General features: G+C 45.6%; 2 protein-coding genes across 2 annotated transcripts; one reads left to right on the forward strand and one right to left on the reverse strand.

Annotated features, from left to right (window-relative positions):
* Positions 1 to 795: 795 nt before the first annotated feature.
* On the reverse strand, positions 796 to 25,718 carry ntn5 (netrin 5; the record flags this gene model as incomplete). Its single annotated transcript, XM_080742251.1, has 6 exons — positions 796 to 1,424; positions 2,669 to 2,749; positions 4,032 to 4,082; positions 11,314 to 11,463; positions 22,424 to 22,612; positions 24,308 to 25,718. The coding sequence occupies 6 exons, from the start codon at positions 25,716 to 25,718 to the stop codon at positions 796 to 798; spliced, it is 2,511 nt and encodes an 836-aa protein (XP_080598377.1).
* On the forward strand, positions 10,374 to 10,895 carry LOC308297732 (peroxiredoxin-5, mitochondrial-like; the record flags this gene model as incomplete). The annotated part of the gene is made up of 1 exon (XM_080741288.1): positions 10,374 to 10,895. The coding sequence occupies exon 1, from the start codon at positions 10,407 to 10,409 to the stop codon at positions 10,893 to 10,895; it is 489 nt and encodes a 162-aa protein (XP_080597414.1). The 5' UTR covers positions 10,374 to 10,406.

Raw genomic sequence — 25,718 nt, forward strand, 5'->3', positions numbered from 1 at the left:
CAGAACTCATCCTCAGTGACAGGTCAAATAAATCCTTTATTTTTATTTAAAGCTGCAATCCATAAGATTTATATATCCGGGTTTCCAAGCTGGGTCTTCCATAGCCTCGGGTAGCCAGACCAATTGCAAAGAAAAATCCCCCCCAGCAGTGATATTGTCTGGCTTTGCGAGGCCAGATCTCCCATGCAAGGACCACAGTTTCTGCTGCTGAGTGGCCAATCCTATTCAACATTTATCAATGGAAGAGATAGGCACTGCAGAAGTGCGAGTTATATTGTATAACATAATCTACCATATAGACTGGTCAAAATGGCATTTTAATCACTAAAATAAGTTCTGGATTGCAGTTTGAATTTCCCCCCACAAATAGTCCTTTGAATCACCACTGAGATGTCAAAGCTAAAATGACAAATGAGGGTGATAATGTGTGTCTTCACCACATTAGTTCTGCAACTAGACATCACATCAGTTGTTTATGTGTGTCTAAGTGCATGTGTGAGACAGTGTGAGCATGTGTACCGTTATATATATATATTACACACACACACTGTACTGTTTTTCTGACTCTGAGTTCTCTTCCCTTTGCAGAGGGAAGCAATTCAAGCCTGGTGTCTCTCATTCATCTTTCACCTACGTATGCAGACACACACTGAGAGAAATATCTTCCAGATACCTCCATTCCGTTTTTTGTCTCTTGCCAAAAAGGTCAGACTTTTCGGGGACCAGAGCGGAGCGTCATCTGTTCCTCTCTCGCTTTTGTGACTCATGTTTTCTCCGTCCCTCCTACGGTACGTTTCACACAAACAGACTTTGGGTAGAGCACACTAGAGTAGGTACAGATGGGGAGGCGGTCTGCTCAGCAGCGCCCTCAGGTGGAGCCGCCTCGTCGTCGCCCACGCGTGTCCCCGGCGCCACAGTGCCGTCGGCGCCCTTGGGCGAGCGGTGCACAGACTCAGAGTTCGGGCTGCGAGGAGGCTGCGTCTCCTTCTCAGTCAGTAGGTGCGGGGGGATGTAGCCAGACTCGTGTTTGGAGGTACCCCCGTGATGGTGGTGGTGGTGATGGTGGGGGCGGTCAGCCGACTTGGCGGGACAGCGGCCCTTCTTGTCCTGCCCGCGGAAGCCCCGCAGCTTGGAGTTCCAGTGTTCCCGCCACTGGAGGGCCAGCGTGGAGCGGTCGGCCACCAGGCGGCTCTCCTCGGGGCCCCAGCCCCGGCCGCCCTCCTCCGCCCCGATCAGCAGGTAGGTCCGGCCCACGTGGAGGGCGGGGCAGCCGCAGCCCAGGTCGCGGTCGGGCACCCAGAGCGCCTGGGGGCCCCTGCGGACGCGGGAGGTTGACCCCGTGCTCCGGAAGATGGTCTGCACCAAGACGGAGAACTGCCACCACGGGCCCGAGCGCTCCATTCCTCTCACCTGGACCTTTAAGACTGACAGAGACAAACAAAGAGCTCATATTGTTTGTTCTTCAAGTCTGTGTGTGAGAGCATTTGGCATTTGCGTGTATATACATATATATACATATATATATATATATATATATATATTTATATATATATATATATTATATTAGGGGTGTAACAATATAGTAACTGTATCGTAATATCGTTTTTAACGTAAAAAATCTAAGTAGATCGAAATGAAAACAGCTATAATCGATTCGTATTGTTTTATTTTGTATCGTATCGAATACTACCTACTTGTGCATTGTATTTAGCATTTTTAAGAAGAACATTTTAAAAGGAGGGGTTTAATTACTTTTCCTTTCCATATAGCTACACTGGTCTATCGATAAATGTGTGTAATCTCTGGGTTCATGTCAAGGTGCAGGTTATACAATGTCCATGTATTTGGCAGATAATCATTGTAATAATACATGTTTCCCTTAAAAACCTGCACTATCCACACCTTTCACACAGATTTAATTTCTTTGCTAAATAGTAACTTTATCAATTTTAAATGTATCGTTACACCCCTAATATATATATATATATATATATATATATATATATATATATATATATATATATATATCATGTGATATTTTTGTTGTATTACTTAAGTGGAACGTCATCAATGATGTCTTCACTAGGGATTGTTCACAATAAAACTGTCTTAATCTGTGTGAATCCATAGAGCAGTGGTTTTCAACCAGCAGTCCAGGGACCACCAGTGGTCCTTGAGGGGGTTCAGGTGGTCCCCAGCTAAGAGTTGGAAACCAAATAGAAACCCTTATAGATCTTTAACTCTTGAGAGTGTAATAAGAAACCAAATGGACCCGTTGCACTCAAGAGTTAAATTGATTGCTTAATTTACATGAAGCCTAAACAATGAGAATGTAGAAGAATCGCTATTTTGATCAAGGTTTGCCTGTTATCTTTCCATGGCACCAACATCGATACAGCATGGAATTGTGGACAAAATCCTATCCAACAATAACAAAATATTCAAAGTTGTGGGTCTGAGGGGCTAAATGTCATCAAATGGTGGTCCGTGGCTCAAGTGCCTAATAAATAACGGACCTTGATGTGAAACGGGTTGAAAACCACTGCCATAGAGCATCGACAACACTCAGTACTGGCAGAATTATCAGCAACTGATGAGAGTGTAAAGATAGTAAGTATCCAAGGAAACTAGTAGTGATTAGTGATTTTCAATTCAACACAACACTAACCATAGTCCTTCAGACAATAGGTCTCCAAGTTCATTCTGACTTTAACCTGGGAGGGTTGGCAGTATGAAACACACTCTTCCGCTGAGAGAGAGAGAGAGAGAGAGAGAGAGAGAGAGAGAGAGGGGGGGAGAGAGAGAGAGAGAGAGAATGTCATTTCATAGCAGGCATATCAGCACATGTCTTTTCCACTAATTACAATATGGCTGCTTCTATTTGTCATCACCGTATCCTGTGACTAACAGATGACCCTCTCTGCAACAGGTGGAACGTCCCACGAGTAGCCACTAGAGGGGGGCATTTAGTCAATACAGCAAACTCCAGAGGCGATGGAACCTAATGTTCTACAGCAGCAGAGCAGCACAGTGACCTGATCAATGACTACAAGTGGGACAAATCAAATGACAGCAAGTGATAAATGCCACTACATTTCTATTCTCTGCATCCGTCTCCATTCTCCCACTAAAGAAGATAGCTTCATAGAATTAGAATCAATACATACAACTCAATGAATTATCTCGGAAGGAAATGTAACATCCGGGAACCTGAGATATTTGTAAAATGGGGATGTTTAATTAATTCATCTTTTCTTTGTTTGAAAAAATGGATACCTATTTTATCCCATTGGGGGATTTTCAGTTTTCAGTTTCACCCAGCTTAGTGCTGCCCACAGAGGAGCATGGGAGCAGTTAAGGGCTATAGTGCCTTGCTCTGGGACACTTCGACACATGCTGAGGCCTGGGGTCGAACCCAGGGGCATAGTTCCGCCGATTTAAAATGACTCCAATACGGAACTAAAACTTCCTATGATTGGCCGCTAGTTGCGCTGTTTTCCCCCCCGGGCCGATCGCAAAAAGAATTGTTCTCCATTGGACCCCAATCATTTTCCCCTTTCGTTTTCTAACCTTAATTAACATTTTCATAAATACTTTATGGTTCCTATCGCTAGTTAAAAATTGCCTTTCAATCACGATTATATGCGTTTTGTGAAAATAAGGTCCCATTTATGTTAAAATTGATGATATAGTTGCGGGGGGCGTGGCCAACTAAACTAATACCAGCCGGCTGTGTTCTTATTCGTGTGCTGTATTTCGGGAGGCTCCGACCACATTCTCCCATGTATCTCTGCGGTTGCACGTGACCGTTGGCAGCCAATAGCATCCTCTGGTGCCTTTACAATCTATGATGGCAACACCCATGCCAAGGACCCATATTGTGTCATTTGCGCTGCATAGAAACCAATGGCTTCGCTTTGTCCATATCTTTTATACAGTCTATGGTCGAACCATTCAGCTATGGCCGGCCCCAAATGAATTGATGTGAAACAGAAACAGAAACAGAGTTTAATAGTTGTGTATGCACTCACCTATGCTGTACTGGGGTTGGAACACTGGTGTCGGGGCGACCTCTTGAATGCCTACAAACAAACACGTCAGCACAGACAGGTGAGAGGAACGCAATGAGTGCCTGTCCTTGACCACACGAGTTGGCTGCGTGTACTAAGTGACAGGTTGTGTGTGTGTGTGTGTGTGAGGAGAGAGCAAGAATGTGAATATGTGTGCTATGCGTGAATACCTCTTGGTGCGTGAGGAATGCTCACGCAGAAGATAAGTATGTGTCAAAACTGCTTTGTGTCGTGTGTGTGTGTGTGTGTGTGTGTGTGTGTGTGTGTGTGTGTGTGTGTGTGTGTGTGTGTGTGTGTGCGTGCGTGCGTGCGTGCGTGCGTGCGTGTGTGTGTGTGGGGTCCTTTTATGGTGACAGAAATAGAAAGAAACCCTTTGACTTCAGCTTGAGGACACACTCACCGCTTTGAGTAACTATTTGAGTAACTTGAGAAACTATTTGCACTGCTATTTATTTATAGTTTTGACTTCTCACAATTTGAGTCTTCTCATTGTATATTCTTTCTGCTTTAATTGATAGACAGAAAACAGGAGAGATGGGGCAAAGATGCACCAGCGATTGTTGGGATTCAGGATTCAAACCTGCGACGCACTAGAGCCTAGGAGCCACACGACTGGGGTAGCTCGCTTCAAGTACAGGAATGTCACTGCCAGCAATGTTGCCATAGCTGTATTGTACATGTGTGTGACAATAAACACCCTGAACTTTTATAGGGTCAAACGACCACATTTTGTTATCATGACTTTGTCATAAACAGAAGCCAGCAGCTAACACAGGTTATCTGGTCTGTGTTTGCGCTCGGATAAGTCTAGTATCGAACTAGACAAGTGTAGAACTGTGTGTATGTCACTGTGTCTGAGTTTGCATATGTACGTATGTTTATCTACAGTATTTGCGTGTTCGCATGTGCGTGCGTGTGTGTGTGTGTGTGTGTGTGTGTGTGTGTGTGTGTGTGTGTGTGTGTGTGTGTGAGTGAGTGTGACAGGACAACTATATATTACCACACTCACACTCCAGTCATGTCCCTTCCCTCTTCGCTCTGACACAACTGGGCCAGTGACACTCTACACCACATCCAACTGTGTGCACACCCGGCACCCAAAGGAACGAAAAACTGTGAGTGTGTGTGTCTGCACAGAACTGTGCACATATACTTAAATAGGTCAAAGTCAGGTTGATGTTAGACGATTTATGTCTCTCTCTCTGTGTGTGTGTGTGTGTGTGTGTGTGTGTGTGTGTGTGTGTGTGTGTGTGTGTGTGTGTGTGTGTGTGTGTGTGTGTGTGTGTGTGTGTGTGTGTGTGTGTGTGTGTGTGTGTGTGTGTGTGCGTGCGTACATGAAGTACACATTGGGGTTGGGGGGGATTTAAAATAAATGGACACCTGAATGGGGTCACCTCAAAGCTCTATTCTACAGCTTGCCTCTCATGTCATATTTTTGTCCTATTTTTGGCCTGTGTGTGGCTGACTCTGTACTTCCTAAATCACTCAAGGTAGGAATAAAGGGTGCTAACTTGGTTTAAGTTTAGTCTGGCTGCTGCTTGGCTTTTTGTTGGAGCAGAGGAGCCGGGGATGCTATACATAGCCTGGACAAGACATGCTCTGGCAGTAAAAACAAACAAGCTTTTCCTTCACTTGCTGCTTTCACTAGGAGAGTTATGGGGAGTCTGGGCCTCCTGCCGGCAAGCTCTTTGAGCCATGCGACAGGTGTGAACCTCGCCACCTCGCCATCTCCCTCGGCCACCTGATTGGGGCTTACGCGGCGGCGCCGAGCCCACAAAGTTCCTGTGTCATGGTCGGCACGGACTCTCGCGATTAGCCGAGGAAACGCGTGTGGATTAGCGCTCGACGCGCCGGCTTGCTGCGGGGTGTGACGCTAGGCTGGCATACGGCGACGGCGGACGGAGAGGGACACAAGTCACAATTCCACTTGATCTGCCGCTGATCCCAGATCAGGTGGAGATGATGATTGCGTTAAGAGAGGCTCATGTTCACACCGCTGTGGAAAAAGCCTCTGGGGAGGGCGGCAACGGGACACCCTGGGAGGCTGGGATGAATTAGTACAGAGCACAGCGGCATCTTTCATATTAAGCTACAATTTGATGAAGGCTGAGGCCCCTCGATTGGAAGATTAATCCATTTAGTTCAAGAACAAAATGAGGTTGAAGGGTAACATAAGATTGCTATTATAAAGGTTGCTTTGTCATGGCTGATGGATGTCAAGATTAACCTACAATGACGATATGCCAATGAAATGCATAGGGAAGTGGCTACTTCATATGCACTGGCAGATGGTTCTGTTCCATGATGTCTGCATGTAGCGGCATGAGCTGTGAGTGGCCTGGTTTTGAGGGACCATACATACATACATACATACAGCACAGATACTGTACATACAAACCCGAGAAAAGATAAAGAAACGCAGATGGCCCTGGATAGTCCACAGTCCACACCCAGCGGACACTCATACACACACACCTCAAAAAGTGACATGCAGTCTATGCATGTTTCCCTGTTTGCCTTGGGCCACCCTCACATTACATCACACGGCAATCCAACCGATATGCCCATGCAGTATATGGGCATGGGCATAAGGAGATCCTGTTGTCCAGAACCGCTGATCCGACCAATGTGCCCATATTTTAACATGCTTTGGAGAACGTTCACAGATTGACTTTGAAGACGGTCGAATCGGCAGCAGTACAAATAAATGTCATCAATATGACATACTGGCATCATAGTCTGACCTGGGCACCATATTTGGGCATAGCTAACACGAAAGTCCATTTATGGATGTAAAAGGCAAACACTGCCTCCACAATAGCCCCTTTAAGAATTAAAAGTTGTGGGAGCAATTATTTAAAGGTTGTGTGTTGAGCAAAATTGTGTTGTGTGCTATAGTTGGTCACTGGTCGTGGTCGACTTGTATTATCGGTGAACGCCGGTCATTGACAGCAGGGGGCTTGTAATTATTCAATCCAGCACAGTCATGCTGTGTATCCCAGCCATTACAAAACACACTCGTGTCTTAACCAGACTGTTATAGCCGGGCAGATAACAGAAATAATCGTTCACTTGCGGATACAAGCACCAAAATTGGCACACATACTCCTTAGGGATTGCTCTTTTCATAAAACCATCTGGCCAAATCAAATTTCAAGATGGCGGCCATTTTTCAAGATGGCCGCCATAAAATACCATAGACCTGTCCTATTTGAATGATCTTGGTGTCAAATCATACATTTTTCACTATGTAGAATCCAAATTTGGACCCATGGACTTACTCACTGGCTTCCTTGTACCATATATCAGTCCCGGAATCCTAATATTCTGCTAAATTAGAGGTTTGTGTTATGTCTGACTCGGATAAAATGGGTGGTAGTGTATATCTTAGTATTGTTAGAGGTTTATAGTGTGTGTGTGTGTGTGTGTGTGTGTGTGTGTGTGTGTGTGTGTGTGTGTGTGTGTGTGTGTGTGTGTGTGTGGGTGTGTGTGGGGGGGGGGTAATGTAGTAATGTAGTAACTCAACAGAGCGGATTTCAATGCACAGCGGCTGACGCGGCTAAAATGCATGGTAGATATAATAGCGCCGTGGGATCACTCTTTGTCTAGTCTCTATTCTTCGACCTTTTCGACTTGGGTAACCCTGCCAGGAGTACAGGAGTACAAGACTCCTGCCGACATAGCTCTGGGGGTCATGGAGACACGCAAACTGCCTCACCACGATAAGGTGATGATCCCGTCAAGGCAGGAGGTAGTTTTTTTTTTTGTCTTTTCTTTTTTTTTTTCTTTTCTAGGGCCTAGGCAGTATAGTACAATAGTATAGTAGGCCTATACTACAACGCTTCTAAACCTCGCACCTGCAGCTGCACAGTGCCGTGCAGGTCAGACCAAAGTGGTAGCATTTGCATCGACTGCAGCATTCCAACTTGCATCCACACTTGGTCAGCTGCTGGCAACTCTCTGCAATGGGTGGGAGCTCAGTCCAATCAATCTGCCACAGATCTCCTTTCTTGGTCCAGCCCCAGTTGTCAGGAGTCTGCATTTCTGGTTGACATACTGTTGACTGACTCCAGATGCAGGCCGCTTGATAGGAAGCGCGCTTCACATGTTGCTTCAGTGCTGCTTGCGTTGGAGGAATGGCTTCGTATGGCCTCTGCTTCCGAGCAAACAAGTCCAACCTCGCATCATTGACACCTTCAGCTGTGCTGGATCGGTCGTACATCATGACCACAAACTTCTCCAAGGTTTTCAGGTCTTCATCATCCACTACAGGTGGGTAATGGCTGAGTTTGCTGAAGACACCAGAAGCCTCATCACAAACATTCCAGGTTTGCCACGCAGACTTCTTCCCCTTTACGCGGAATGCTGAAACAACATCGCAGCCAGTGAAGGCATGGAAGAAGAGCATCCCTTTGCTCTTTTCTGCAAGAGTGCAACACAGGTCATGAACAGAATCCACTTTAAGTTCTGTCTTTGGCCAAAGGCAACCCACTGCCCAGCCCTGAGGCTCATAGGGCAGGAGTCTATGTCCTGTTTCTGTGAGGCTGCTTGATGTACATTAAGTACCCCTAGTGGACATGATAATAGTTTGTCACAGGGACATACCCCAATCCAGCCTTTGATGCTGAGGTCATAGATTCAAGATGTATGACAAGGTCCATATATGGAGTTCCCTGATGTCTTCAATATTAAGCCCATATCTAACAGGACTTCATATGGGAATGCCCATATATGGAGGACACATTGGCCACATACCACACTAACAGAATCCATATATGGCCAAGACTGGTTCTACAGACAGGGATCTCCATGTATGGGCATAAAAGGGTATGTTGTCAGTTGTCATGGACATCATAGTACTTTCACATAACAAATAACTGAGTAAGCATGTTTGGGCTCTCACAGCATATCTCCATATACAGTACATGGACCTCCATATATGGGTACCAGGGGGTCTCCATATATGGGTAAACAGCCGTTTGGATGGCCCCCTGTAGTAACGCTGAGGACACCTGGGGGTCCCGGACCCTGTGGAAGACCCCTGGTATTAGCTACAGAGCCCAGGTACAGGTACAAAAGCTTTTATGCTTCAAGTATGATCTAATTGTTCTGGAGCAGGAGCAGAGCAAGGACTGTACTGAGATAGGCTCAGGGGTCATTCCGGGGGTCCCAGGTGAGGAGAGACCCCCACCAAAAGTCATAAAGGTTATTCTGGCTGCTTCAAAAGTGCAATATATGAACTTAGAATGTTTTAAAACCTTCAAAACAACTCTAATATTATGAGAATTGGACATTAACTGGCTGACATACTGTTCTGCGAGGTCCTAACATAGATGACCCCCCAGAAAGGGGGCTGGGGTCAGGAAAATCTGACACCCATCATTTTCTGACAGTTTGGTCCCTATAAATGCCAAAGCAGTAAAAAAATACATTTTAGCAAAGAAATCCTTAGAAGTACACTTCTTATCACACTAGGTAGTAACTCCGAGGACCCCCAGGGGTCCCGAAGCCCCTGTGGAAGACCCCTGGTATTTGTTACTACTTTTTTTTTGTTTTCAGAAAAAAAGTTTATGCTTCAATTATGATCTAATATGACATTGTTCTGGAGCAGGAGCAGAGCGAGTACTGAGATAGGCTCAGGGGTCCATCTGGTGGGGTCCCAGGTGAGGAAAGACCCCAACCAAAAGTCAGAAAGCTTATTCTGGCTGCTTCAAAAGTGTAATAAATGAACTCAGAATGTTTTAAAACCTACAAAACAACCCTAATATTAAGAAAATTGGACATTAACTGGCTGGCGTACTGTTCTGGCATGCAGGTCCCAAACTAGATGACCCCCAGAAAGGGGGTGGGGGTCCGGAAAAGTTGACACCCATCATTTTCTCATAGTTTGGACTCTATAGAACCAGGATCTGCAAAAAGATCAATTTTAGCACAAAAATCCTACGGGAGCTGTTTTTTGGACGCATCGCACCACACTATTAGCAGAATATTAAGATTCCGGGACTGATATATGGTACAAGGAAGCCATTGAGTAAGTCCATGGGTCCAAATTTGGATTCTACATAGTGATAAATGTATGATTTGACACCAAAATTATTCAAATAGGACAAGTCTATGGGATTTTATTGCGGAATGCAAGATTACTGTATATTCAATGGCGGCCATCATGCAAATTGGCCGCCATCTTGATTTTTTTTTTGGCCAGATGGTTTTCTGAAAAGAGCAATGCCTAAGGAGTATGTGTGCCAATTTTGGTGCTTGTATCCGCAAGTGAACGATTCACCTGTAATATGCACTTTATCTGCCTCGCTATTACATACTACTGCTGTCGCAAACATGCCTATTAAGGTTGGTGAACGTCTACCAGCAGTGGAGGTCCAGGAGGGAGAGCCAGGCAACACGGTTGCAATGGACAAGCTCTTCAATGGGAAGAAAGGCATTCTCTTTGCTGTGCCAGGAGCCTTTACTCCTGGTTGCTCCAAGACACATCTGCCAGGCTTTGTGGAGAAGGCTGCAGAGCTGCGGAGTAAGGGAATGTATGAGATTGCCTGCATTGCTGTCAACGATGCGTTTGTCATGGCTGCGTGGGGAAAGGAACACGGTGCAGAAGGCAAGGTTCGAATGCTGGCTGATCCTACGGGAGCGTTCACTAAGGCGGTAGACCTGCTACTGGACAACGAGAAGATTGTGCAGGTGCTTGGAAACAAGCGATCGCAGAGATATTCCATGTTGGTGGAGAATGGCGTTGTGAAGCAAATCAACGTTGAGCCTGATGGTACTGGCCTGAGCTGTAGCTTGGCTCCCAGCATTCTCTCTAGTCTGTAGGATCTTCCTCAAAGAGTTGATTTTCTTCTGTAATGTAATTCAGAAACCGCACCTATGCCTAACTTCGTAAAGTATCAAACACACGCATAACTCCTTGTATGGGCCATTCTGCCCGTAACGTTGGTTATCTCCATACATGGAGTTCCGTGCTCATACCTATATACAGTACATGATACATACATACACACAAAGCCAAACGTAGGAGCGGTTAGCACCACTCAAAAGGTAAATGAAAGGATGACACAAAAAGCCAGACAGAGGGCGTGTTTCCGTTCTGTTTGTTTTATAATAAATACCGGTAATCAAACTGAGCATTTTTTGCCTGCCTCTTTGTTTGGTGGAAAGTTGTTCTTGATCATGAAGTTGATAAAAAAAAAAAAAAAAAAAAAAAAAAAAAAACGTGAAGCAGTAGACTTACGTATACAGGGTCGTAGAGGGGATCTGCCCTGTTTGTACCCTGGGGCGCAACGGTTACACCTGAGTCCAGTCACCCCGTCCCGACACAAGCACTGTCCGGACGTCTGGTTGCACCAGCGACCTACTGCTCCCAAAGGGTGGCACTGACATGCTGTGGAGGAAAGAGACGCACAGAGAAGCGGAAGAGAACATGAGCGATGGACATGAGAGAGAACAGGCATGTGCACACTGCACACATAGATATCAAAGGGGGCTTGAGCCCCAGCTCTTTTACCCGTCTGTCAAAAGTGCCCTCTCCAGACCATGAATGCCGTTTTTACTATGGTGAAAGAAATGCAAATGCCCCCTAGCCATGCTATACCTGAAGGCAGCATCCAAGACAAATAAATGCCTTGTCCAAACTCTCCTGAACTTGAATGCAGCATCTCATGTTGAAATAATTGCCCTCTGTGTAGAAATCCATGCCTGAAAATAGCCGACCTCCAAGCTCAACTGCGACGCGTTGTGAGCTTGGAGGTCTGCTATTTTCGATATTTTCACCAAAAGGCCCTTTTAGAAATGTCAGCCCCTGCCTCTCTAACATTATCTGCACGTCCCTGAAAGAGAATGAATAAAGGGTACCATAATGCTGCTCCTCTGCATCTGAAGATACTGCGATTGTTTTGGGAGAATAGATGGAAGAGAGGAAGGGCTTGAATCTCTGATTAAAAGAAGCAGTAACGGTACAGTATAAAGGTGAGGCAATGTTAAAGCTAATGTAGCCAGTACAGTAACCAGTAATGCAGCTGTCCCCATTCGTATCCACTAGCATTGCTACAAACATATTAACAAGCATCCACAGGATATTTCCCAGAACTGTAGTGCTGATTTAAAGAGGTGGTGCCATAGTTCTTTTTTTAATTTTTTTATTTTAATCTTCCTGAATCTTGTCCTTGTATAATCATAACACCTGATCATCATGTTATAGGGGAGAAAAGAATCATGGCACTGGATCTTTAAAAATGGTTTTCAACCATTCAAAAACAAAAAACCTGAACTGTCTGCGAGAAACACTTAAGCATCTCTGTTCTAACTCCAGCGGGGGACTGTTTAAAGCAATGCCTCAACACTAGTCCAAACACTGACAAACTGGCCAAAATGATTAGTCCCATTGCCACCGGTCTCTGTCATGTAAATCAGTGGAACATCAACAACATAAAATGACTAGTTTGTGTGTTTGGAATCCCTGAGAGAATCCATCTGAGCATTTAAAGTGTCAGGGGAACCGGGGGGGATCACAGACCCTACAACGTGGTAACCATTTCAGTTAATATCACCATCATTAATGAAGAATTTCAAAATATTTTCTCAGTTGGAGACACTTGGAGGAGGTGACTGTTTACACTGGACCGTTAACCTGACTTGACTTCATCGTAATGTTTGAGATGACATCTTCCAGTCAAAACAGAAGAACAGCTATTGTTGGGCACTTTATTTTTTTTTTGTGCATGAACAACCAGGAATGTATGGACACACACACACGCACACTATAGGGCATTCATGAATAGTGATTTTTTTAGAATTCGAATTATTCGACCTCAAAGTATTTGAATAGTTGAATATTCGACAGGACCGGCCAAACTGTCAAATATTAAGTAAGCAAGAGGTGAAAATAGCCGATCTACATGCTCACAACGCCTCGCGTTGCGAGGCGTTGTGAGCATGTGGATCTGCTATTTTCACAATATTTATCTGCGGAACCGAGTCACATTAAATGTAATACCTACAATTTGAAGTGCTTGTCAGGGTTCTTATGACTTCCTATCTAGCCAAGCTTTATAAACCATGAAGAAATATATGTATTTTTAAAGACAAAACAATAAAACAATGAGCGAATATTCGATTTCGGTGAACAGCGTCGAATAGTGACTAGTGACTCGAATATTGGAATATTTGGTGAATGCCCTAACACACACACACACGCACGCACACACACGTATGCACACGTCTGTACGTGTGTGCTGTCTGCCACCCAAAGAACCCCCGTAAACAGAGGTTATATTAGGCCTGCGGTCAAGCCCCCCCAACGAGCATGCCTGAGTGTCACAGTCACTTAGGACATGTGACAAGTCAAAGGTCGCAGGTCAGACGCAGATGCCTGCCAGTGGTAACGACGAGGATGCAGGTGACAGGCAGCGCCGTTTAGGGACTGTGGGGGGGGGGGGGGGGGGGGGGGCGTGCACGTGTGCCTACATGCATGGGCACTTAGTTGCGCGCGCGTGTTTGTGTGTGTGTGTCTGTGTGTGTGTGTGTGTGTGTGTGTGTGTGTGTGTGTGTGTGTGAATGTGGATGTGTGTGTGTGTTTGTTGTGTGTGAATTCGACATTAAAGGGATAGATTTGAATTCATGGAAATTATTTAGTTTTTGTCACTTTCCTAAGACAATCATTTTATGACCAGCAGTGGAGACACAAAGAGCCGTCTTTGTTCCCTATGGAGACACAAAGAGCCGTCTTTGTTCCCTATGGAGACCCAAAGAGCCTTGCTTTGTTCCCTATGGAGAAAAAAAGAGCCGTCTTTGTTCCCTATGGAGACCCAAAGAGCCTTGCTTTGTTCCCTATGGAGACACAAAGAGCCGTCTTTGTTCCCTATGGAGACACAAAGAGTCTCCTCAAATTATTGGCTCAGGAATGCAACAAAAACAAAATAATATCCATGAATTCAACTCTCCATGGGGTGAGTAATTGATATAAAAAGTATTTTTGAGGGTGAACCATCCCTTTAAGTTTTATTGTTTCATGATCACAAGTTTACAGGTGTAAACTTGTGATCAAAAAATGTATTTTGTATGATTATTTTTTTCCCATACAATCTTCCATGAATTACAGTTCAAAAGACAAGTAGAAAAATAATCATTTAAACGGCAAACATCAAATACTTAAGGTGTCTATTGTCCTGTGTAAACATAAAATATATATTCAGTCATATACATAAAGTGACAGTGCCAGTGAGACAACAAAGGAGTGTATTCAGTCATAAACTGTATACATAAATTGATGTGACGCCCTGTGTCGCCAAGAGTATGCCCACGAGCATGTGTGTGAGTATGTAGGTGCGCGCGCGTGCGTTCCTAACAGGAATAGCTGTCCTCTCTCACAATGTAACCACCCCATAAACACTTCCAGAGATTTAGTAGTAACACACACAGATAGAGCTGGCGTATTAAACATAGATCTACACACATACATTGCAGACCTGTATTAAAACAGACAGACACATATAAACACTGTCTGTCACAGTCGTCCTCGCCACTCACATCTGAAAACCCGTGCAAAGTGCCGACATGCACCAACTGACCAACTACGGAAACGGAGCAGGTGCTTTGCTTATACACACACACAGGCACATAACACTCACACGCGCACTTGGACTTGAACTTGCGGTTATTTATTTCACCCTCACACTTGTGCAAACACCGCCCTTGCCCTCACACACACCTCACATATTGCTTGTTTCCTTCCCATTCTCCCACACTCAACATAACTGTACACATAAATCTATTCCTCAACACGCACACACACACGCACAGACACACGCACGCACGCACGCACGCACGCACGCTATGGGGCTCGAATCGTGACACGGGGACGTTGGTGCGTGCGCGTGCACGCATTCGATTTTATCTGTGTTGTACTGAACGCATGGACTTCTCCTGTAGTTTTTCAATGGCATTTAATAGCATTACACGTAGGCGTCGCTGGCACGCGTAGCTGTGTGTCTTCATTTAAGTGGCCAGGCGGGGTACACGGGGACGCGTTTAATTAGGCGTTTGTGGCGAACGCATGTGTTAACGCACGCATACATCTTTTGGTCATGTGGCCATCATGCGTGAGACGACACGGTCAAATGCAGCGCCGCCATGAACTGTACGCGTGATTGACTTGTTGCTCTGCTCTGGGACGCACGTGTGAGCTGTGTGCCACCCATTTGATTCTCAGCGCTAAACCTGCGTGTGTGTGTGTAGACGTGTATATCAAATAAAACATCCATCCAGAGTCTGGATTCCAGACATTCATGCGAGCATGCGTTGGTCTGTCACTGTGGGCTGCATGCTCTCTGTGCTCCTTAGGGCTGGCGTAGCAAATTTGCTTTATATAGGCCTATTTGAATTGAGATAAAATACAGACCCTCAAGGACCACCGCGGTGGTCCTTTGGTGAGTTGGTGGTCCTGGTGGTCCTGACTGATTGAGACTATACATATTTCGTTAATTTATTTATATTTATTTATTTAACTGTTTGTTTTGTTTGGTGTTCCTAAGTTGAGCGCTTCGGAATGGCTGCCTTCTGGTTATGTTGTCAGTTAAATTGCTTTATTTATTATTAGTTTAGTTCTGTTCAGTTATGTTGTGTTTAGACCTTTATTTCGTTATTTGTTTGTTTTGTTTAGTTATTAATTTCAGCTCTGAGCAGCGGCCTTTTCTTCGTCACAATTTATAAGATCGGTGAGTAGGCCTACAGCCTCCTAGCCTTTAACTGTTAGCAATATATACCCAATGGCCAACGTAGAATGTAGTCATCTTGGTCTCTTGTGATCTTATCATTTATTTATAAATGTATTTTATTTAATTTCAGCTGCTTGCTGTCTGATTGTGATTGGATTATTCGCCGGAGCGAGCGGGCGGTGCGGCCTCCCTGCGCGGCCTTGCGCCCAGCGCTGGATTTTTGGGACTCTCCAGAGAGAGAGAGAGAGAGAGAGAGAGAGAGAGAGAGAGAGAGAGAGAGAGAGAGAGAGAGAGAGAGAGAGAGATCGTTTTGCTCGCTGTGTATGAAAGGCTCTCTCTCTCTCTCTCTCTCTCTCTCTCTCTCTCTCTCTCTCTCTCTCTCTCTCTGTGTGTTTCAAATGGATGATACGCACGGAGCGAGGAGCGGAGAGAGATAGAAAAGGAGAGAGAGGAGAGAGGAGGGGGGGGGGGGGTGTAGACAGACAGATACGTGGTTCTCCTCCTAGTCTCGCCGCTGTTTTAATTATTAGATTCCAATACTACATTATAGGCCTCTTAATGTAAGGCTACTGCAGCCATGTATTTCATGAGGAGAGCTGGAGAATGGAGAAAGATCAGGGCATTATTACGCAGCGGTCCAGCGGACAGATCACTAGTAGGCTAATATTGCTGTTAAATAGTGTGTTATTTGTCTAATTTGTTAAATTGTCATGATGAGGCAATGCCCAGTGCTCCAATCCACAGTAAAACGAAACAGCTGCGAGCCTGTGACCACTTGTCGCGCTCGTTACACCTCCGTGGTTGCCCTGCGCTAAAAAAGTTGAGATTTCATTCATAGATTCCTCACGCATAACTGCCAAGTATAGGGAATTTAAACATCCCACGAACAAGCTGTGGGTTTGTTTCTTTCTCTCTGTCGTTCTTAATCTTGTTCGCTTTCGCTCTCTTTTTCTCACTCGATCAGGCTATCTCTCTCTCTCTCTCTCTCTCTCTCTCTCTCTCTCTCTCTCTCTCTCTCTCTGTGTGTGTGTGTGTGTGTGTGTGTGTGTGTGTGTGTGTGTGTGTGCCGATCATCATCATAGATTCAGAGCCTAATAACTAATATGTAGGCCTACTGGTAGCCTATTTGCTCCGCCTAAAAATAAACACGGAATGCATGCCAAAATGTTGCGTGATGCCTAATCAATGGTTGTTGTGATAATTGATTTGGGTGCACGGTGGTCGCCCGCAGTGAGTGCACCTTCAGGCTGGCTGTGCATGCATTCATTATCATTATTCATTACTGTCTGAAAAGTCATCCAATAAACTGAATAAAGACTACTATGTGAATTGTGAATAACCCTTTACCTTATACTGTCACTGCCGGCCTGCCGCTGTGATGTGATGTGATGCATTTTGAAGGTCCATGAAGAAGTAATCCGTTATTTGGGGTGACCAGAATGCAGGATAGACTATCATTAGTTGGCTGACTGAGAATATAATGCCACAATGGTTTAAGTTATCTAATGTAACTTTGAGAAGCGCAGAGCTGGTCCATTCAGACCAGCTGCGGGACTGCTGCGCTAATTGGGTTAACTCAAAGGCCGTCGCGAAAAGGCCGTCGCCTTACATTTATTCTGTAGAAAATGTTAAAAATAGCCCCCAAAGCACCCCCAAGCACCCAAAAGGCCCTGCTAATTTCAAGAATGTCTCTCAACCCCCCTTGCACACTCGCTGGGGAAGGCAGCCAGCCAGTTCTTTGGGATGTAAATTGCTTCTCCTCGCCTTTTGTTCCTGTGCGTCTTTTGTTATAATGGTGTTACAGGGCAGGGGAGGAGATTTTGGGCCATTATCACCTCTACCTGGCTGAAAGGTGGGCTACTGTATAAAACAGGCTCTCAGACTAGCCTTGATTCATTACTGACTGAACTCCAACATGGGACCACCAGCTAAGAAGAAGTTCACCCGCTCCAGTTCACCGCCGCCAGCAAAAGCAAGCCGCCTTCTGAAGACCTCCCTGCCGCCGCTTTGGAGCCGCCTTCGCCACCTTCCGAAGACCTGCCTATAGGGCCTATAGGCCTAGGCCTACTTGCGCTATTCGATTTATAATTGAAAAATGGAAATGCAATGACAGTAGGCCTATTAATTCATTTATCTATCTGTCTGTCTGTCTGTCTGTCAGACTGACAGACAGACAGACAGACAGACAGACAGACAGACAGACAGACAGACTGATCATTTTCCCATTGCACACGAGAATTCAGCACCGCAGGCAGCCCCTCATCACAGACAGCGTGTTAAAAGTGGTTGCACTTACAGACTTACTTGCGTATATGAGACAGAAATGGGCCTCTAATATTTGACAATTTGGCCAATGTTTAATTTGTCACGTTAGAAATGTTCAGATACTGCTCTATAGACGTAGACTTTGTTGGTTTGTTTACTGTTGAGTGAGAAAATGGTGTATATTAAGTTAATCATCTGGGGACAAAATAATTTGGGTCCCAACCCACAGGTTGAGAACCACTGGTATAGCTTTCAATGGATCAATTATGCGCGGTCATTATTTGCTTTCAAGGAAAAACAAACAATAGATGTGTGAATTACGCCGGTCATTAGCTCCTGCTGTGACATCAAATGAATATGGTCCACCAATTAAGGTTCAAAGCAAAGGCAATTGTGGTGATCGAGGATTTCGGTGTCTGGAGGTTTATGAGTGGAGTTTTTTTTTTTTTTTTTTTTTTTGTGGGGGGGGATTCGACAAGAGATGACTATTTTCTGAGGAGTTGCTCACAGAGTCAGATAAAAGGAAAGTGCCACTGGAGTGAGGAGAAATATTGTATGTATCCTATAGGCTATGCCTAAAATAGAATATTGCAGGCCAAATCGTGGCAAATGGAGACGTTTTACGCGCAGCGAAAGCCTGGGCTGCGAGGAGAGATTGATAGAGCAGAGAGGGAGGGCGAGAGGAGAGACAGCCAGGTTAAGATAGAGAGAGACGTTGAATATACATTAATATCTTGCTAAACTAAGTATAGGCTCTATATAATTTGTCTGGTTTATTGCAGGGTTTAACGCCGCTGGTTTTATTTTTTGATCGCCCGTTTCCGACCGCGATAAGCGCCGCAATTTTGCTGGGGTGCACTGTTGATTTGTATACATTTGAAAACTTGAATTGGGACCAACATTGTGCATCAGTAGGCCTATACCGTTGTTATACCTACATTTTTATGTTAATAATCATTCATAATTCTATTGTTTTTTTGTTTTACCGTGGAGTAAATCTCATGTCTATACTTTGAAAGAAATATGCCAGTTCAGCTGTGAAAGATCACATCTTAAGCCTGGACTTTGTTTAATTTGGTTTCTAATTTAGTGCGTAGACAAAACGATATAAGATAATACAATGTATAAAAAGCATATAAGTAAAGTGTCCCTCTGGGATGAAAGCTGCTGTTGGATGTTTTCTGTCTGGCATCATAACTTAGTTTCGAATACCGTTATGTGGTAGATGTGCGCACAGTGTGTGTTGGGTCACAGGGGACGGGGACGGTGGGAGAGAATTAGAAATTAGTAAAACAGACATTCATTGAGAATTTGAGAAAAGGCCTTCTGAATGTTGATGGGTTTTTGGAGAGCTGTCCAAGAGCCCCAAATTACGCATGAACGAGAAGTAAGCTGCGTTTCAGAGAGAGAGAGAGAGAGAGAGAGAGAGAGAGAGAGGCCGCCGCTGCAACCCATTTTGTGCCCGACTGCGCGCTTTTTCAATGCACCACCCACATATCAAATGAATTAAACAGAGCAGGCATCACAACCATTAATCTGGCATCACGCATGCTTGCTTGCATGCATGCATGCATGCCGTGATTATTTTTAGGCGGCGAAAATATGAGTTATTATGATGATCATGATTCTTTTTTCTTTTTCTCTCATTTTTTGGTGCACTTTGGCACAACCATTGCTCTACACAGAATGGAAACGACAGTTACCAGACTACCAGTAACTACTCATCGACAGAGGGAGAGGTTCATATGGATACAGCCAAAAGCGATATCATTTAGTTAACAGCGCCATGCAGCCGTTAACTGCTGCTGCTTATTTATTTAGGAAAAGAAACAAATGACAGAAAGAGAGAGAGGGAGAGAGCGATCGATCCACTCAGAGTTCATTTAGGCCTACGTGTATATTCGTTTTTCCAGAGGGGCGATTTGGTTGCAGCAATAGGCCTACATAACTTAGCGCAAATGTGTGCATGTGCGTGTGTGTGCGTGCGTGTGTGTGTCAGTGTGTGCGTGTGTGTCCAGAAACGTTTTGGAAACGCCACCTTAATTGTCTTCTTGGCTTGCGATCATAAATAGCCTACGAATAACGAAACCACAGCAAAATATCCTTCATCAGATAAATTAAGGGGACTGGAGTAAAGGGATATAAGAAATTGTCCATTTTAGAAGTAGGCCTATTTAAGCCTTTTTAAGCACTTGTATATGGAGCGATTGGAGCCTATTAGGCTATCTTATAGGCCCATGGGCCGCCAGGCGCACACATATGGATTGTTTATGTGATGATGATAATGATATAGGAATAGGACTAATGCAACAGCGCGACAATAGGTGCATTTCATTGACCAATCTGATCTAAATAAAGACAGACAGACAGACAGACAGACAGACAGACAGACAGACAGCGTCGTGCACAACTGTGCGACTTGTCAGTAGCTATATATTCCATGTCCATCAGTTTTGGGCCGACGATAGGCTATCATTTGATAACAAGACAGACCCCAGCCAAACTGCGAAAAATTGCCGATCTACAAGCTCACAACGAGGTGTGTCTACAGACTACACAACATGCATGCTTGCGAGTTTGCAGATCTGGTGAGCTACCCCAAGGCATACTATAAAGCTTTGATTAGATTAGATTAAATAAGCCATGTCACAGTGACCCATTGTAATTTGGCAACTTTTTTGAGCCTATTGTTAAATCAAGTAGGCGTATAGACTATATTTATTGCTCCTAATAATTAACAAATTAAGCCAGCAATATAGCCTACATTACAGCTACGTGATTTCATCTGTTCTGTAGGATATTATTCAATCATTAATGCGGGGAATGGCGCGTCGTTGCTGTCCGTGGCTCCCCGGGGCTCCGGTGGGCCTGGCAGGCTGGCCCAGGTGCCCACTGAACGGCGGGGTGACAGGCGGTGGTCCGCGGGGCCGGGGGACCACTGGATGAAGCTCCGATGCTGCCTGGGTGTTGGCGCCGCCTCGGTGGACGCACAAAGCCTTATTTCTCGGTCAATTCTCAAGGGATTTTTCTAATTTTAAGTACTGTATATCTGTGAAGTGTCTGAATACAGTGTATATAGGCCTAAATGTTTTAATTGTCCCTCCATCAAACCATCAAGCTTGAAGTACAGGAATAATACTAGGCCGTTACAAGATTGCGTTGAGAGAGAGAGAGAGAGAGAGAGAGAGAAAGAGAGAGAGAGAGAGAGAGAGAGAGAGAGAGAAAGAGAGGGAGAGAGAGAGAAAGAAAGAAAGAAAGAAAGAAAGAAAGAAAGAAAGAAAGAGAGAAAGAGAGATGGGGGGAGATGCACATAAACTCATTCCTTTTTTTTCTTCTTCTTCTTCCACCCCTATGAACTGCCGCTCTACGCACAGCTGAATCGTTCGCTTATAGAAGCAGCGGCCGCGCATTGCTTTTGCAAAAATAGAAGGGCTTTTTTTTTTCCAGTCAGTGCCATCCTTTTTTTTTTTTTTTACATGACGGGTCACGCGTACCATAGTGGAACCATAGTGGACATTTACATGACGTGTCCACGCGTACCAATGCAGGGCAATCGTGTGCGCCGGAGTGCCACTGGAGCAGAACTAACGCATGCACACACGCATGCATATCTAAACAAAAACCATGCTGCACAAGATGCGTAGCAACGTTCAGAAGGCATTAAAAAAGCTTCATACGCACGCACGCACGCACGCGCGCGCGCACACACACACACACACACACCTTAAACTAGTTGCATGTTCCTTGTGCCTTTCCATTCTCTCACACTAAACATACACATTAGTCTATGCTCCAACACAGTGGTTGTCAACCTGTGGGTCGGGACCCCCATGATTTTGGGGAGGGGTCCCCCCAGATGACTGTCAAGTGACAATGTAAGGCCTTTAACGACATTTTTAATACCTAAACAAATAAACAAATGAAATAAAAAATAAGTCCATAACTGCATCAAAAGTAATCAACAATCTATTCTATAAAAACTGGTCAAACATTGGCCAAATTTGTCAAATGAAATAAGAAATAGATTTAGATAGATAAGAAGTAGATTGTGTAGAATCTAGATCTTGTATTTGTGAGCTTGTAAATCGGCTATTTTCACAATATTTATCTGTGGAACCGAGTCAAACTAAATGTAATGCCTCAACTCCTACAATTCAAAGTGCTTGTCAGGTTCCCACCCAGTTCGAACATGATTATTTTGGGGGGGGGTCACACAGCTTGAAGAGTTTGAGAGACACTTCTCCAACACACACACACACACACACACACACACACACACACACACACACACAGACACACACACACACACACACACACACACACACACACACACACACACACACACACAACCCCATAAAAACTGACGTTGGCAGGCCTTGCGGTGGCTGAGGGGCTTGCCGTGGTCACGGGTGTATCCATTCTGGCAGTACTGGCAGTGGCGCCCCGCCGTGTTGTGACGACACTTCTGACACACGCCGCCGCTGTGGCGGCCCGACTGCTGGAACACCTCCATGCTGAAGCGACACTTGGTGGAGTGGCCGTTACACTCACATGCTGGAAGAGTGAGGTGGAGAGAGAGAACAACATTAAAGGTATATTCAGTGATTGTATTTCATTCAAATAAAAATATAATTGGTACATTTCCCATTCATTCTCCTCACTAGAATGTGTGCTGACCATATAAGGACTTCCACCATGACCCGTGTTACGAGCATTGCTAGATTCGGTTTTCAGAGGTGGCCAGCCAGTACTCGACCAATCAGGGTAGACTATGGCCGTAGTTATGTTATGATGTTTAGTTATGATGGTCAAAATAAAAGTTTTGAGAACCACAGTCGCTCTGAATTAAGAACGTCTGCTAAATGCCTAGATTGTAAACTACTGAACTCATAAAATGCCACAGTCTCGTAGTAAATCAGTATCATACATATCCTGAAGCTGGAGACGTAGGCCTACCGATATTCAGTGATTGGGTCTAATGATCAAAACGAGAACATTATAATGGTGTAGAAAATCTATAAAAACGCTGTAAGGCCAGTAAGGGACAAGAGGACCCCCGGCCACTTTCATTATCACTGAATACACCTTTAAGAGCCTGCACGGATGAATTGGACACTTATAATACCGTGTCTTGGAATCCGATTGTGTGCCCCGATTCCTTTGCTCTGTATATCATATACTTTCGTATATTATACCTTTATTGATAGGATAGTAGACTGACAGGAAATGGAGAGAGAGTTGGGGAGTGACACGCAGCAAAGGTTGTCGGGATCGGGACTCGAACCCATGACACGCTGTCAGGCATTAGAGCCTATATGTGGCTATTGTGTTTGTTTGCCAGACCCATGAAATGGGTAGGCCTACATAAGCAAATGTCGGTCCGGGTTTTCTATATAAAGGGTATATATGATGATGACATGATGATGACATGCCTACAAAAGGCATGATGTCATAAATGATGATGACAGACAGGGGGTCTGGCACAACCAGGTTGACCTGGTCTAGTTTTGTTAGGAATAGTCATTTGTGCTATACATTTTGTGTGATACAAAGAAAAAAAATCATCCTGCATTTCTTACACTTTCACAGTTACGTAAATGAAGACTCTGGATTTTGGTGTGTAGATCCACTCCCCTCTTAGTGATTACCCCATATAGACCTGAGGCCCATTCTAAAAACGGCTTCTAAAACCTAACCTGAGGTATGAAAACTTATAGAAGGCAAAATGATGTTTCTATACTGTATATAGCAAATACTAATGAGACAGAGGTGCCTCCCGATTTGAAAAGTATAACAACTTATACGTGGCACTGGCAACAGGTCTAAATGGGTTAAATTGAGAGGGAGGGGGTGAGGCGGTGAGCAGTGAGCGGGGGGTGAGCAGAGGACTTGAAGTTGAATCCACACATATCTGTCATTATGCCAGGAGTATTCTGCATAAAATACAGTAAGTTCCCAAACCTTCTCGGCTCGAGACATAAACCCTTTATCAAGAATAGACAAAAGAGCCAATGTACAGTACATGCTCACAAAGCTTCTGAAATGCTTTTTCAAATTTTGGATGAAAAATATATTTGAAAAAAAAGAAAGAAAAAAAAATGATTGTTTTGTAGGAAACATAAAAAAGTGGATAACTGACAAAATGGGTCACTCACAACACCCCATGCTTAAGTTGGGACACACACTGACATAGGTCATCATTTTCTTTGACAAAGCAACAATGAGAATGAGCTAGTCAACAGTACTTACCAACACAAGGATGTGGATGAGTGGGAGTGGCTCGGTGCCAGGGCCTGTCGAAGTGGAAGTCGGCACACACATCACAGTCTGGCCCCGCTGTGTGATGCTCACACACACACACCGCCCGTCCTGCATCGTCCCTACGGCACCGGGATGCGTGTCCGTTGCACTTACACCTGCCTCCCACCTGCAGGTCAGAGAGGGCCAGAGGAGGCCGCACAGGTGGGGCAGAGATGACAGGAGACGGCGGCACTATTTGTAAATTCCGGGAGGTAAGCCCCAAGTTATTATTGTTCCTCCTCCTCCTCAACTCCCTTCCTTTATTGCCTCTGTTCTGCCCCTCAACAGCCCAGTGACAGCCTCCATCTGGGCACGGCTGCCAAAAATGGTTCTCCTTCTTGCGGCCTTTGCCTTTGCCTTTGCCACCTTTCTTTGAGGAAGTAGGCGCGTCGCCGTTAGAACTGTCCACGCCTCCCTTCCTGGTCACGTTGTGCGCATCTTGTCCCTTCCTCCCTGCTTTGCCATTTTTCTCTCCTCTGTCCCCAACTCTGGTCTCTGTATTTTTTATCTCCCTCTCCGAAAAGACCGGCATGTTCTTGTCCATCTGATCTACGGCTGCCCCCGTGGCAGCCGGCCTCCAAATCAGAACCCCGGTGCCGTCGTCCGCTCTCGGACCACCACCACCACCAACGTCACCCTTGGCCACCCCGGACACTTGGTGGAACACCACACGAATGTCTGTGGCGGTCACCCAGTCCTGGAGGGTGGGGCTGTAGTCGAAGTCGGGGGAGGACGGCCTTCCGTCCAGCGTGGAGAAGGCCAGCACCATGCCCCCGCGCTGCCTCTGCAGGGGACGAGGGTCCGAACACAGGGGCTCCGTCTCCTGGTGCCGGGTCAGGGCCACCGTCTGGCTGGGAAGGCCAAACTTCCCCTGGCAGTCACTGGAGTAGTGCTGCATGGGCCTCCACGTGCGGCCATTGTCCATGGACTTGAGTATGGAGATGGAGATGGGGTCCGAGGGCTCCCCGTGGTGGCAGAACTGCAGACTTATGTAGGTGATCTCGAAGCGCCGGCCCAGCGGCAGGGTGAGGGTCCAGTCGCCGCCGCTCTGCGCCAGCCAGCAGGTGAGGTTGTGCGGGTTGTGGAGGTCCGTCAGGGCGGTGACGTTCCCGTCCGGGTCGGCGCCGTGGAGGGAGTGGTCGGCGCTGACGGGGACCCCGTAGGCGGCGTTGATGAACTCCGACAGGCAGTGGCGAGCGCGGCCATCGAGGTGGTAGCACGGGTCGTGAGGCGAGGTCCAGCTCAGAGGGGAGTGGGAGAAGGCGGGGGAGAGGAGGGACGGGGGGAGGAAGAGAAGGTGCAGCAGGACAACAGGGAGGACAGAGGCAGAGGGGGGAGGGGAGAAGGGCAGGGGCATCAT

This window comes from Nannobrachium achirus, assembly GCF_963921795.1.
Source record: "Nannobrachium achirus genome assembly, chromosome: 14".
NCBI classification, from domain to species: Eukaryota; Metazoa; Chordata; class Actinopteri; order Myctophiformes; family Myctophidae; genus Nannobrachium; species Nannobrachium achirus.